Genomic DNA, 13,672 nt, shown 5'->3' with positions numbered 1-13,672 from the left:
TTAACTCGTCTGCAGTCAGTTGTTTCCCATTTAGCAAGCGCTGTAGTTAACGTCTTTGATTTAGTTTCATCCTCACGTCTGTGGCGGTTCTCACACTCAGAAAAAAGTGCCTTGCTGACTTTGGCGATCAGTGGGCAAGTGGTAGTGCAAACTCAAAGTACTTCGGTGACATTTTATTTTAATTGGACACAAGGTGCATATTACTTTTGACTTGTCAACTGAGCCATCGGAGAGTTTTTTAGAGTGAAATGAGCCACTCAAAAGCGCAGCAGTGTCATTATTTTCCATCACTGGTGCAGCAGGAAGCAGGAGGCCGTTGCAGTGGTTTGACTACAAGTACCACTGTGTCAAAGGGAAAAAATAATGCATTATGTTTAGACTTTAATTGCAACGCTGACAGCCCCAGTAAACAGTGATTGATACATGGTTCAAATAGTTAGATAGTGGATAAACTTCATATAGTTATCTAAAAGTAATGGATGAACACTTCATATTGCCAAGTTCAGGGGTCAACACATTCTCACTCCGACCTCGTCACATATTGAAGTTTTGGTCATGGACTTTCCACGTCCAAATATGCTAGGTAAACTGGGTGCGTTGGTTGTTGACATGTGGGACACCATGTCAAGTTCTGCCTGTTACATGCATTGTCTTCTTTCAAGATACAATTCTATTTTCACAGGAAATTAAAGCACCATGTCGGTTCAACATTGCAAATTGACGCTTTTTTTCTTTCAACAACAAATGCACATGGTTGGGTTTAGGTAAGAAAAACATGTCATTAGATTTAGAAAAAAAAAGAACAGTGTTTGGCTTTAGAATGTTATGGGACACAAGAGAGCCACTCTCTCGGGTGAAAGTTGGTGTTTGTTTGACCCATCCACAACCAATCCCACCCGCTCCACTCGAACTTTCGCCGCCTAAACTGCCAGCAGGTACCTTTAGCAACTGGGCGCGAATCATGCCAACGTTAAGCTTGGCCGCTGCCCAAGCGCCAGATTCTGACAATTTTGGAGTGAGACAGCGTTCCAGGAGTCGGCAACCTTTACTATCAAAAGAGCCTTTTTTGAAAAAATGTCTGGAGCCCCAATACATATTTGTGCCTCATAGTGACGGCCAACTAAAATTAGCTTGTAAACATTCCTCATAGAGTGCCGAAGTCACGCCCCTTCCAGTGAAGCTCATAGGACCTTAGATCGGGAAAAAATATGAATGGCAGTGAATGAGGAGAGAAATATTATCTTTTGGTCCTGTTTGAGTTGTGACATGAAATCCAAATATGTCGTTAATGAATTTACAACATAAATTTTAAGGTCAAGAAAGTCATACTTTGTGGTATACTTTGTGTTTTACAACAAAATGGCTACTGTGCAGTGAGCTAATCATGATTATTTGGTACTTAAACTTTGCAGCATTGGTGGTGAAAGCAAACAAATCCGCCCACTCACTATGATATTCTCTATTTTCTTCTGAGATGGTTTCTTTTTTGGATTTTGGATAAATAACTAGCCTCACTAAGGAGACTCAAGACTAGCCATCACTATTAAGATTTGGCAAATTTTAGAAAAGGTGCTAGGCTGTAGACGTATGACACACACAGTTGATGAGATGTTAAAACATCTTTTTTATTCAGTCTATGGGCTACACATTTATACAAATGGAAAATGTAAGAATCAATCTATTCAATGATAAATAAAAATTAAGATGTTAAAAAATAACTGTTGTTCATTTCCATATAATTGTTTTGTCAAAGCCACAATGAGCCTCTGGAGAAGGGCTAAAGAGCCACACGTGGCCACCTACACCTGGCCTAGATGGATAAAAATAATGGAAAAACACTCTGTATAGTTTGATAAAAAAAAATAATAATCACATTGAATTATCTAAAAGTAATGCATGAACAGTTAAAATAGTTAGCTAAAAGTAGGGGATAAACGGCTACAATTATCTCGACTAAAATCACAGACTTGACATTTTATGAGGAGTATATTTTTTCTGTTCAATTCAAACAGGCACATTTTCCAGAGTCATTGTGCTGGCGAGCCTCTCTGTGTTAGCTGTTAGCTTTTGAAATTCATATTTTGACAACAATACACATCCCCTCAAAGATGACGAGAGCAGTGACATTTACGGATGAGGCTGATTGTAAAATTGTGGTCCAATTTCCATTTTTTCCCCTTGGACAGTGGACCCAGTGTTCCATGAATTAGCATTTTATGTATTGATTTATTCATTGTCATGCAGAGTAATAAGGATCTTGGATCGGAATTGTTGTCCTCTTTGCCAGACGTCTCCACAAAAATGTACTTGTAAAGTAACAAATGATTGTACGGTAGAAAGCCAGCTTTCGTGCAGCTTTAGTTCCGTTGACCTGGATACCCAAGTGTTGCCAGGTTTAATAAACTCATCCATCCATGTTGTGGGATTAAATGGACTATATTAAAGTCTGTTTCAACTAAATCTTCCTAAATCCTTGGATTGCTTGCAAAGACATTGATCATCAGATTTTTGTAAGAAATATTCTGAACATTTCAGTCAACCAGAGCTCCAAGTTCTGCGCCTAGTTGGGGGCCACCTTGAGATGGCCCAAAATACTGTATCCTTTAATTATGGTATAGACCGACAGTGATGAAATTAAAGAGAGACATCTGAAGAATGTTTGACATGGCTTTTTAAAGACATTCTTCTGTTCGCCAGCACAACAGTGAAGCAGACATTACTGTTACACCACTATGGAAACTGACAGTCATGACAAAACCATTGTCATACATTTCAACTGGGAATTGAAAGCTGCTGTTTATACAACTTGCACACAAAAGAAAATTGCTCAGTTAGGCTTTCTCCAAAATGGCTTCAGAGCATTTTAAAAACCAAATCATTCAAAGACATCAGGCGTCAAATTTACGCCAGCGGAGCAATTTCATGACAGTTTCTGAAAACATTGGCACTGAAAGTATTGTACGGCTGTGACATTTCTCCCAAACACTCAGGCAGGACATTTTGTTTCTATGACTCATATATAAACAGTAAGGTCAGCATGTGGCGCTTTCGGTGTCCATGAAATAGGTTGGTTGTTTACAATTTAGCATGGCAGTGAGGGAAAATAGTTTCGAGATTAGCCGTGGAAAATGTGTGGTGAATCAAACATGAAATCCTTCTGTGATTGGCACTAAGTTAATCTCAATAAGCAGGTGTTTGTTGCATGACCACTAGAAATTCAGCCTCTTATGTTCTAAGTGAGATTCAGTGAAGCACACACTGCAACAGGGTGTACCTGTAACATACAAAAGTAACCTATTCAAAGTATCAATAACCAGAAGACGTACATTTTGTCTGTTTGTCCTGATTATCCGAAGTAATTTGCACAAACCAAACAAAGCAAGCATTTTGCGCTACCCCTAATGCAGTGGTTCCCAATTGGTCCAGCCACAGGGTCCAGATTTCTCCTCAGTCATTACTTTAAGGTCCACACAGTTTCATACGCTCATCGTCATATTTGCGTTTGGCTATGTCATTGAGCTAGTTTAGCATCTCTGTCAAGTAGCTGTCCGTCAGTAACTCACTCTACAGTAGGAAACAGTACTTCAAAATAAAAGCTCTGTGCCAGAAATTCACTTTAAATTTTTGTGAGTCCATTCAGAATGTACCCGTGACCCAATTTTGGACTCCACCAGTTGGGAACCACTGCCCTAAAATATCTTACCTTGACTATACTGACTGGTATCGGTGCAAAGACTGTTACTAGAGAGGTGTTTTCTCATTCCGCTACTGAAGGGGGCGATGTCTGTGCACTTCCTTAAAATCTGACATTCAAATGCATGCCGTACAAATTAGTTACGTCACTAATACAAAAGCCAGTCGCTGCAAACCTAAAACCTGTAGAGAGAGCAGAGTTAGCATTAGCATAGCTAAAGTTTCGTCAGCAAACATCGAAGAATGTGGAGGTTTTGGATGTAAAACGAAAGCCTCTTTCCACTGTCTGTCACCAAAAACCCCACTGTATGTTTGACAACCATTAATGCTACATCAGTCACTACCAGCTAACAAGCTAGCAAACAACATACACAAATGAAATCTGCTACCTACACTTGCCGTTCTGCAGAAAGCAAAACCTAACATGAGTAATGGTGGTGGGCGAGGCGGAGGCCAGATCCAGAATTTTGTCACTGAGAAGGAAAAGTAAATATGCTTCCAACCCCTTTCCGATTTTTTATTTTTAATGTGGGAAAAACATGTTAAACAAAATATTCATCATAGCAAAGTACATGGAGGGGAACTTTAAGTTTCACTTTTCAACTGATGACATTTTAACATGGGACAATGCAAACTATATCTCACTTGCAGAAAGCATATGAATTTATTCACTTCACCCAGAAAGTGGCAGTAGGGTTTGCTGGGGAGTCTAAAGCCAATTCTCTTCAAACCTGATTTACTTTGGAGGTTGGAGCTGGTACCCAGTTTGCTATTTTTGGCTTAACGTTTTATTCTGAGGAATAGCCGTATTACTGTGTGAGAGAAACATTGAGAGGTCTGATTATGTATATCAAGCTCTGAAACAATGCTGGTATTGTAAATGAGTCAGTCCAGGGCTGGTTCACTTGAGACTGATTGATTCGGAGGAAGAAGAGAAATAGAGCGGAGGTGCAGCTCTGTTAGCTGTTCAGGGCCAATCAATATTTTATGGATGATGGGTAGCGGTAAAATGCAATCTTGTCTCAAATGCATGAAGTATAAACAAGAAGTTTATTATATCAAGCAATGCGTAACTTTGAAATACTGTCGTAATGAACAACATGAGTAAGATGTACTCAAAAACAATACAGCCATGGCTTAAAAGCAGCATGTTTCACAATACTGCCAATTACACGGAATTCTTATCTGCCAAGTAGCATTAAAATGACTACTTGTATCAGTATTTTGGACAAAAACATTCTGTGGGATTGAAAGAAATCTCATGTTGTTTTACTGTTCAGGAAAAAGCAGAAAATGAATAAATTTTGAGGTTGAAAGCATTGTGCTGATGGTTCCATGCTGCTCTCAAAGGTAACCTGGTGCAGTCCACATCACAATCTGTTACCATCATATCAGCAGATACAGTCAGGATGTTTGAGAAGTTATATGGTTAATTTCAGCAGTGTGGCACCTTATGTAATGACAAAAAATTAAATATTCCAATTTGCAGTGTGATGTGTTTGACAGTATCCAACAGTGTATATGTAAATTTAATTAATAACTTTTGCTGTTGCCATTGACTTTCACTGCTTTCTAACCTTGCATCCAAGCCACTGCGTAGGCTACTTGAAACTCTCGTACCAACATGAAAGGTTTTAACGGTTTATTTTTAGCATCTGGTGCCATTTGGTGTCAGACTGTTACGATGTGTTCACATAGGCACTCTCTTTAATTTATTGTCTCTTAAATGTAATTATTACACATATCAGACTTGTATTTTTATAGTTAAATTTGAGTTACAATGCATTTGTGTTTAAGAGTCCACAGCTGTGCTAGCAGCTAATGAGGCTGTCTTTGAGTTGAATGCTAACATTAACATGCTAACAGATGCAGATGTATAGCTGGTTATAATATTCCCCATGTTCACCATCTTAGTTTAGAGTGTTAGCATGCTAACATTAGCTAATTAGCATTAAACACAGATGAGATGACACATTCACATGAGCCTGCTGGGAATTAAGGCTGGGTACCGTTTACATTTGAACCAATACTGGTACTGGTGCCAATATCTTCAATTCGGTCCTGGTACCCAGCGATACCTTTTCGGTACGTAACTGTTTCTGTAGGCTAATAACAAAAACGTAATCGTCAATCAAAAACAGCGGTGATACTGGGCTATTTCTAAGATGAAATATAAAAGGAAACAGACCAGATGGGCCAAAACTACCTCTGCGAAGCTGTTGGAGCTCCGTGGCCAGCTTCCCTGCTTTGAGGCACTTTACAGCGCTTCTGCTTCCTTGCCAAACCCGGTGGCTCTGCGGAGCTCGGTTGTCTGCGAGGCAATGTGCCTGAACCCAGCATTCTCACCCAAGTGTGCTCTTAGGTCCGACATTTGGCATCAGTTGATTTAACATGCATTGGTACTTCATACATCAACATAATTCGGTAAAAGTACAGCATTTGGTACCCAATCCTAATAGGATTGTCACTACATTTGAGGGTATTTTCAAAGTTGTGGATCAAGTAGCAGTCGTTGAGCATTAAGGGATCACCAAAGTTGTTACAATACAGTGAGGGGGACATGACTGTCTGTACCAAATTTCAAGGCAATCCATCCACTCTCACTCAAAACCACAAATGTAAATATTGGGATGGCAGTGAAGGAACAGTGTGGAGATCACTCAAGTCAATTGGATTCATCCTCTGGAGACCATACATGCCTGTACAAAATTCCATGACAATCCATCCAATATTTGTAGAGATATTTCAATCTGGACCAAAGTTGCCACCCATAGCGCCACTGCGGCTAAAGCTGAAGCCACACAGCACTTACACTGATGCCTTTTCTCTCTGTTTCTGCATTGTAAAGTGGTTTTCTGCTACTTACTCTCTAAAATACAACAGCCACCAAATAACACAATGTGAAAACACAATACACAACACCACAGGGGCCATTTTCATTTGTGTGACCCAAAATGTTGTCCGACCAAACATTTGAATGAACATCAAGTTCCTTTTGATTTATTCCACTTTCAGACCCAAAAGCTGTTGAAAAGGTTGAAAAGGTTTCAACAGATTGTTCATAGTTGCTGACCCTCATCATGGAATTCTTTGCCACATTTTTTCTGAAACCACTGTTCCATGACAGTACTTGGGATGCTGTGAGAAACGAGCAGGCCAAATACAATGTTTTTGAGCAAGAGTGATGTTTTGCCTTGACAGGCAGCTTAAGATCTCTCAGCACTTCGAGACCCAGTTTGAGCCCAGTTCATTTTATTTACGACCAGGGGCCTCACAATACTCAGTCTCTCTTTTTTTTGGTCTTAATTGATTAAAAAACATTTGAAAACTCGCTCTGACTGTTCCTGATAGGCTTTAAGTTATTCTTTCACTTGTGTTTCATAAACTGAAACGTTATAGCGTTTTTATTGGCGTACTTTCTGCAAAGTTACTGGTACAGTTGGTTTGAATGGGACTCTCTCCTTACAGTCTATGATCAGAATAAAAACATTGTGTTGAATATTGTGAATCATGATGATATCTGAAAATAATGTTGGGTATTTTGTCTGGACCGCCAACTCCCATGTGGGGAGTGTTTTCTCAGCAGCTGTCAAAAATATACCACCGAAATCAGGAGGATGTCGTATCGTCACACAAAATATTCCTCCCAGAGGTGTCAAGTGTCATTTCAAAGTGAGCAACAATGAAGTGACTGCCAAGTGCAGTAAACCTCCTTCTGTTTCTTCTAAAGCCTTAAAAAACAAACCTATGGAGAAACCAGGGTTGATGTGAACCATAGTAAAGTGAGAGTCAAACTCCACCTGTGGTTACATACTTTAAACTGTGCCTGGACCCTTCACTGGCACCGTCTGACATTATCCTGGAAACAATCCAAAAGGAGCAGAGTTGGAGCCAAACAGTGGGATCAAATTGAGGGCTAAGCATCATGCAAAGAGTTGTGCAACATAATCCTACGTTTTGCACCCCAGTAACACATCTGGAGTGTCCTAAATCAGCCAAACACTGCGTAAAAGTCATTGTTCTTATTTATTTGACTCTTTTATTTGTTACTTTTATTCCCTTCCTTGTAGGGAGATGTATTCACAGAGGTAGCAGAGGGCAAAAACAGACAGGAATGTTTATTTAATGACGTGCTGAAACATACAGAGAGGTTTTTGCACAGGCTCGGGGTTGAAGGTTCGATCAGTTTATTTAGATTATAATTAGCATGGGTGTATCTTTAGTTGTGTTTTATAACTGCTGTTAAAAGCCTGCTGTCACAAAGTCATCCCATGGAGCAATTTTTGGCACTCAGGCAATTATTGGTGAGTTTTGCAGCCTGTTCAAAAACTTTCACTAACCCCAGTACATTACTGTAATTATCTTCAACCTCTAACATAACGAAAAAATGCGATTCTTTAGTGGTACCGGGGTCTACGGAGTCTTCCAAACAATTTGCATAATAACTCTTCACAGTATCGTTGCTGCCTGAAATTGGATCTAGGATATTTTCTGTGATGCAGAACCAGACAGGGAAGATTGTTCCTCTTGGTTATATTAACTTCCAATCTTTTTTGATCCTGACAGCTCCTTTCATGTTGAGTGGAAAGAGGAGTTTTCCTTCCGAGATATTACCCATTGCATTGCAAGTTGACAAGTCCTCCTCAAAAGGAGCGGAGAGTTCTCATGTACTTGTGTGTAATCGTAAGAGTTCTAATTTCCAGCTCGTCCAAAAGTCATAGCTTCACCCTTTGGCTAAATTGTGAATGCACATACTTTTTTGGGCGGAGAGCAAACAAAATGCCAATGTCTGAGAATTTGTTTCCAGCTGCCAACCTCAGGAAAAGACTGCATGTATTGCTGAGAGGAAGAGGTCATTTTAGGAGAGATGCTCCCAGTTTCCAAGCGGGAGAGCTACCTGCGCACAATACGACCCAGTCAAGTCTTCAACATGTAAAACCTGGCAAAGCGTGTAATTGTTTCACTCCTCCAGCTGAGCTTCAGTAGATTGATAGTGTTGACAGGAAAATGGCAAACAGGAAAACACTGTCTAGATAAACAAATTAAAAACCAGGGCATCCGTGCTGAAAGGAAAAACTGAGGGGAAAAAAAAGGAAAGAGAAACGGGGATGGCAGCATGAAACACAGTGTTGTACCAACACGGTGTGTGTTTCCTTTTCCCACCTCAGGTTATGTATAAATAGAGCCTAAATACTTAATGAACCTTGAGATTTGAGGTGTTTAAAGTCCAAAGGCAATATTTTTCAGTGGCTCGTCCTCATCCTGCTGTCGGGTGGTTAGACTGTGAGAATATTCGAAGAATATGAAACTTATACAAACAAAAAGACAATCAAATTACTGTCTAAAATGTATTATATTCTTCTCTGCAGGACCTCCGGGAAAGCGCGGAAGAAGAGGCCGCAATGGAGAACCTGGTATGTACATTTGTGTGTGTGTGTGTGTGTGTGTGTGTGTGTGGCCGGCCAAAGATCACTGAAGTCTCAATCCAGAAACATTCAAGGAATAATTCAGGAGGACATCAGCAAATCATACTGCAGTTACAATCATGTAAAAGTACACTGTATATCTTTGGAGGCCAAAATAGGTTATAGATGTGTAATTTGTGGCCTGGTGGTTTCGGTGTTCGCTTGGATTGTTTCAGCTTCTGTCGCTATAGAAACACTAGATTTTCACAGTGAAACTGGGAGACAGTGAGAACAGCAAAGTGATGCCCAAACTTGCTGAAGCTGATGACGTCCGTGTCTGAGTTTTTGGACACTCGAACCCTCCTGCGCTGATCCTAGACATGATGCACTTAAGGTCAGCATATATAATAGCTGTTTGCCTCCACAAATACAGCAACAAGTTGTCGTAATGCGTTAAGGATCTCCAATCTCCCCTCCCTCCTTCCACCCACACACTCTCTCCTGAGCTGACTCAACAAACTTGGCGCAGCCGAGGCCTCGAGTATCTCGGAGAAGGACATGTTGTGCAGCGACACTCCCACAGACGTGTCGCCACAAATTGAATTCACAGCGAGAACATGTACTTGGCAAAGGAGCTGCACCCACACTCCGTTCACCTGATAGTGAGAGTGATAATGGGCTCTGGAGTGTGGCAGCGTTCCTGTGACGAGAGCGCAGTGCAGCAGAGTGCAGCCAACGCTCTGGAACAAAAGTACTGCCCTTGTAAAAAGAAATTAGAGAGACAGGGCAAAGCAAGGTCCCAATTTTAAGTGAGGTAGAGTAATAAGGGAGCGGTTTGGTTTCACAGCCTGAGAAACAAACACTGTGTCTGTGAGGGGAGAAAAACACTGCCAGTTTTACCACCAAATCCAGCCGCTACTTTTTAAAGTCACAGGAATCAAATCTAATCAGATGTTATTTGAGTATCAAAGACTCTTTCACTTTCTTTATTTCTTTTGATTTTTGTCAAATTAATCTCAAATCTGTTTTGGCCATGTTCGGCATTCTGAGATGTGGATCTGTGTGGTGGGGCTCCTTCCTTTTTTCCTGATTTACATAACACTAAAGGAAAAAAAGATTGAAACCCAATGACAGATAGACAACAGCTGAATGTTCTGGTTGGCTGCAGATCTGAAACACCGCCAGCCTTTGTTTATACAGCGCTTAACTTTCCAATAAACATCCACCGTGCCAGCGTATTTCAAATGGCACCATTGTGCAAAGACAGGTTTTTTTTTTTCCTTTCTTCCTCTGGTCAGCCAGAGCAAATACAGAGAATGTGAATGGCTTCCTCTTGACAAATCAATTGGAAACAAGCAAGCAATCATAACCCACTCACAATGTCTGGACTGGAGAGGCACAGCGCTCTATTAAGGGGAGACAATAGGGAACAATTGGGATGACGGGCTTTACAATTCTCTATACAGCAATAGCCCAAATTACAGGACTAAACAAGGCTGAAGTGTGTCATCAAATCAGACAGGCCTGACCACCTGAGAGAGCCTCACCTGCCAGAGAGACTGCTTTATTAATGTCATGAACTATGACGAGAAGCAGTGTTTAGTGCATGCTCACTGGTTATGTGCAGCATTCAAAGTATTTAAATGGCTTTATAAAAGCAATGCTCTTGAATTCCTGTAATGTTGGCACCCTTGAACGCTGTAACAGTGATTCTTCATATTAGCATGCAATTATAGCTCAGTTATTTCTGCTACATTTAGTGTTTGAATATGTTGGCAAGCTTGAAAAACAAAATTCCGTGTGAAACTCACACAAGCATTCAAAACAAATAAATACGACGGCGCCGTGCTGCATTATGGGAACCCAGTGTCAAACTCTGTGTACCCGTTCCTCGGAGAGAGGAGGAAAAAATATTTAGGAGTCATTATTTATACGACTGAAAAATTCAGTTCTTGACGGGCACCGGCGTGCTGCATTCTGCACTGTAAGCCTTCTGCAAATCCAATTTCCCTCTTTTTAAGTTCTCAACACTGGTGGATGTTGAAGGAAGGCATATTTAATTCATGATTCGCTTTAACCAAAAGTAAGTAAGCCGCAGCGAGTTTCCCACAAATTCATGGTGAGGTGTTTTGCAGTTTACTCATCTACAAAGGCAAAGGGAAGCTTTTGCCCAGACTTGGCTGCAGCTGACAGAGAGAACAAATAGGAAAAAGACACGGTGATGTTTACCTATGCATTAAATATGAATGGGATACTTCATTAGGATCTCTTGTTTGTGTACCGGTAACATATGGAAAGGAAAAGTGTGGCATGACAGTTTAGGATGAAGAAGTTTTTGTAGCAGTGAAAGCCTCACTCTCAAACTGTTCTAGCAGGTGGTCAAAGCTCGAAGGTGTTAGAAGTTTCCTGTCATATTTTCCTTATGTGGATAATCAGCACTTTTCACTGATGAACACAAAAGGAGGAATTGATGCTCGATTTAAGGAGAAGAAGAAGAAGACATACTTTATTAATCCCCAGGGGAAACCTCCCAGTGGTGCATCGGTGTCAAGTATGAGGAGAAGCAGCTCTTTCTTTGCAACAAAAGCCTCTCTCTTCTTAAAAAGACTGACTCTGAAAGCCCCACTGCGGCTTCTCTCTTACCTTTATGTCATATTAGAGCATAACAACAACTTTACCACGGTGTGAGCAGCCATACAGCTAATACAGCATCTGTCTTGTGAGTTCAGTAACCTTTACATTAAGTGGCGACTGGTTGGCAAAAGCCGGAGCGCGACAAACTGTGGAGGTAATGACTGGAGGTGCCAGTGTGAGAACAGAAAGTGAAACTCCAAATGAGCTCTCCGGGTGGATTAGTTAACATTATGTCACACACTATTTAATTTAACATGGATTATATTTCAGCAAATAATGTTTTTGCTTTAACTATAAGGCCATTAAATTTAAGAACTTGAAGGCTTGTACCTTTGAGGTGGCCTTTGTGCGCTTTGCAGCATACAGTATGGCCCATTTTTATCGCATAATTTCTTTGATTTCCTGTAATTGCTCGCTGAAAACGCCGCACCGAGGCCATTCCACACAGTGGGACATGTCAGAAAACACATAGCGGAGCAGGTTTATTAAAAACTAAGTGGTCTACTGTAACTCAACGATCCATAAAAACAACGCTACAGAAGTGCAGCCCAGCGTGCCTCAAACACACGGCTCCTTAAATGCTCCAGCTGCTGGAATGATTTGCACTTTCCCCTGGTCATGAAGAAGAACAGTTCAAGGACACAGGACTTGTAATGAACAAATAATCCAATTTTTTTAGGCTTAAAGCAGCTGGGTACTTTTTAATAAGAACCTAAAGACCTTAAATGATTTGCAGGGCCCTGAAGTGCGTTGGCACAGTCCTTTGAGCAGCAGTAATTGGGGAAAAGACCAGTGTCACCTCACAAAAACGAGTTTTTTTTTTTTTTTTTTTAACAAGCCTGCAACCTCTTGTAGCAGTGAAATTAGAGCAACTTACAGTAAAATGTGATCACCAGGCCACTGTTGGCCAAATGCATGGAAACTACATAGAAATTTCTTGTCACATTGCTATTGTTCCGTGTCATACTGAAGGTAGAAATGCAGGCTGGACTTAGAATAACACATCATGGAAGAGATGCATCTTTATGACACGTTCCTCCCCAATAAAAGAATTCTCAGCAAGAGCCTGATTTTCCCTCTTACTTATTTTGGATATGTGGTTTTTGTGGAACATGGATAATGTGACTCTGTTTGGTCGCTGATTGGAAACACACTAAGATCTCTCTTTTCTTTTCTCTTTCAGGACCTCCTGTAAGTATGCCCGCCTCACATCTTCTCCAACTGTGATAGTCATGTGAAGGTAAAACCTCAAGAACAGTTTCGAGAAATATTACCATAAAACCATAATGTCACATTTTGGGGGAATACACATATTTGCTTTCTTTCTGAAACTAGATCTAAATTTTAATACTACTCTCACTGCTGTATGCTGAATATGGAGCCACAGTCAGCAGCTGGTTTGCTTAGCTTTGCATTAAGACTCAGGACCTCCTGTAAGTATGCCCGCCTCACATCTTCTCAAACTGTGATAGTCATGTGAAGGTAAAACCTCAAGAACAGTTTTGAGAAATATTACCATAAAACCATAATGTCACATTTTGGGGGAATACACATATTTGCTTTCTTTCTGAAACTAGATCTAAATTTTAATACTACTCTCACTGCTGTATGCTGAATATGGAGCCACAGTCAGCAGCTGGTTTGCTTAGCTTTGCATTAAGACTGGAAACAAAGGTAGGCCTTATAATATACTGCTACCAGAACCTCTAAAGTCTTGTTATCACAATGAGGATGCCAGGTAACCAGTAGAGACCCCGGGAAGTCACTGCAACCTGGCCCCATGACACCACAAATTGTCATTTAAATAGATTTTTGTACTGATTAAACAAATAAGGAGGTACTACAGGGTTTGCCAAGGGTTTTTTCAAGACCAAGGTGGCAAAGGCCTGTGGATAGGGGGGGGGGCATCTTGACAGCTGTACTTTTAGAGCATTGCACAT

At 40.6% G+C, this 13,672-nt stretch overlaps 1 protein-coding gene across 1 annotated transcript in view; it reads left to right on the top strand.

Moving 5' to 3' along the window:
- The window catches only part of LOC125883561 (collagen alpha-1(XXV) chain), a 191,514-nt gene that overhangs the window by 96,978 nt on the left and 80,864 nt on the right, over positions 1–13,672 (top strand). The window contains exons 3-4 of the mRNA XM_049567941.1: positions 9,063–9,107; positions 12,916–12,923. Coding sequence (XP_049423898.1) covers positions 9,063–9,107; positions 12,916–12,923 — 53 coding nt within the window. The remainder of the gene's footprint in view (positions 1–9,062; positions 9,108–12,915; positions 12,924–13,672) is intronic.

This window comes from Epinephelus fuscoguttatus, linkage group LG23 (assembly GCF_011397635.1).
Source record: "Epinephelus fuscoguttatus linkage group LG23, E.fuscoguttatus.final_Chr_v1".
NCBI lineage: Eukaryota > Metazoa > Chordata > Actinopteri > Perciformes > Serranidae > Epinephelus > Epinephelus fuscoguttatus.
The sequence above is the reverse complement of the archived record's forward strand: the minus strand, read 5'-3'. Positions and strand labels throughout refer to the sequence as shown.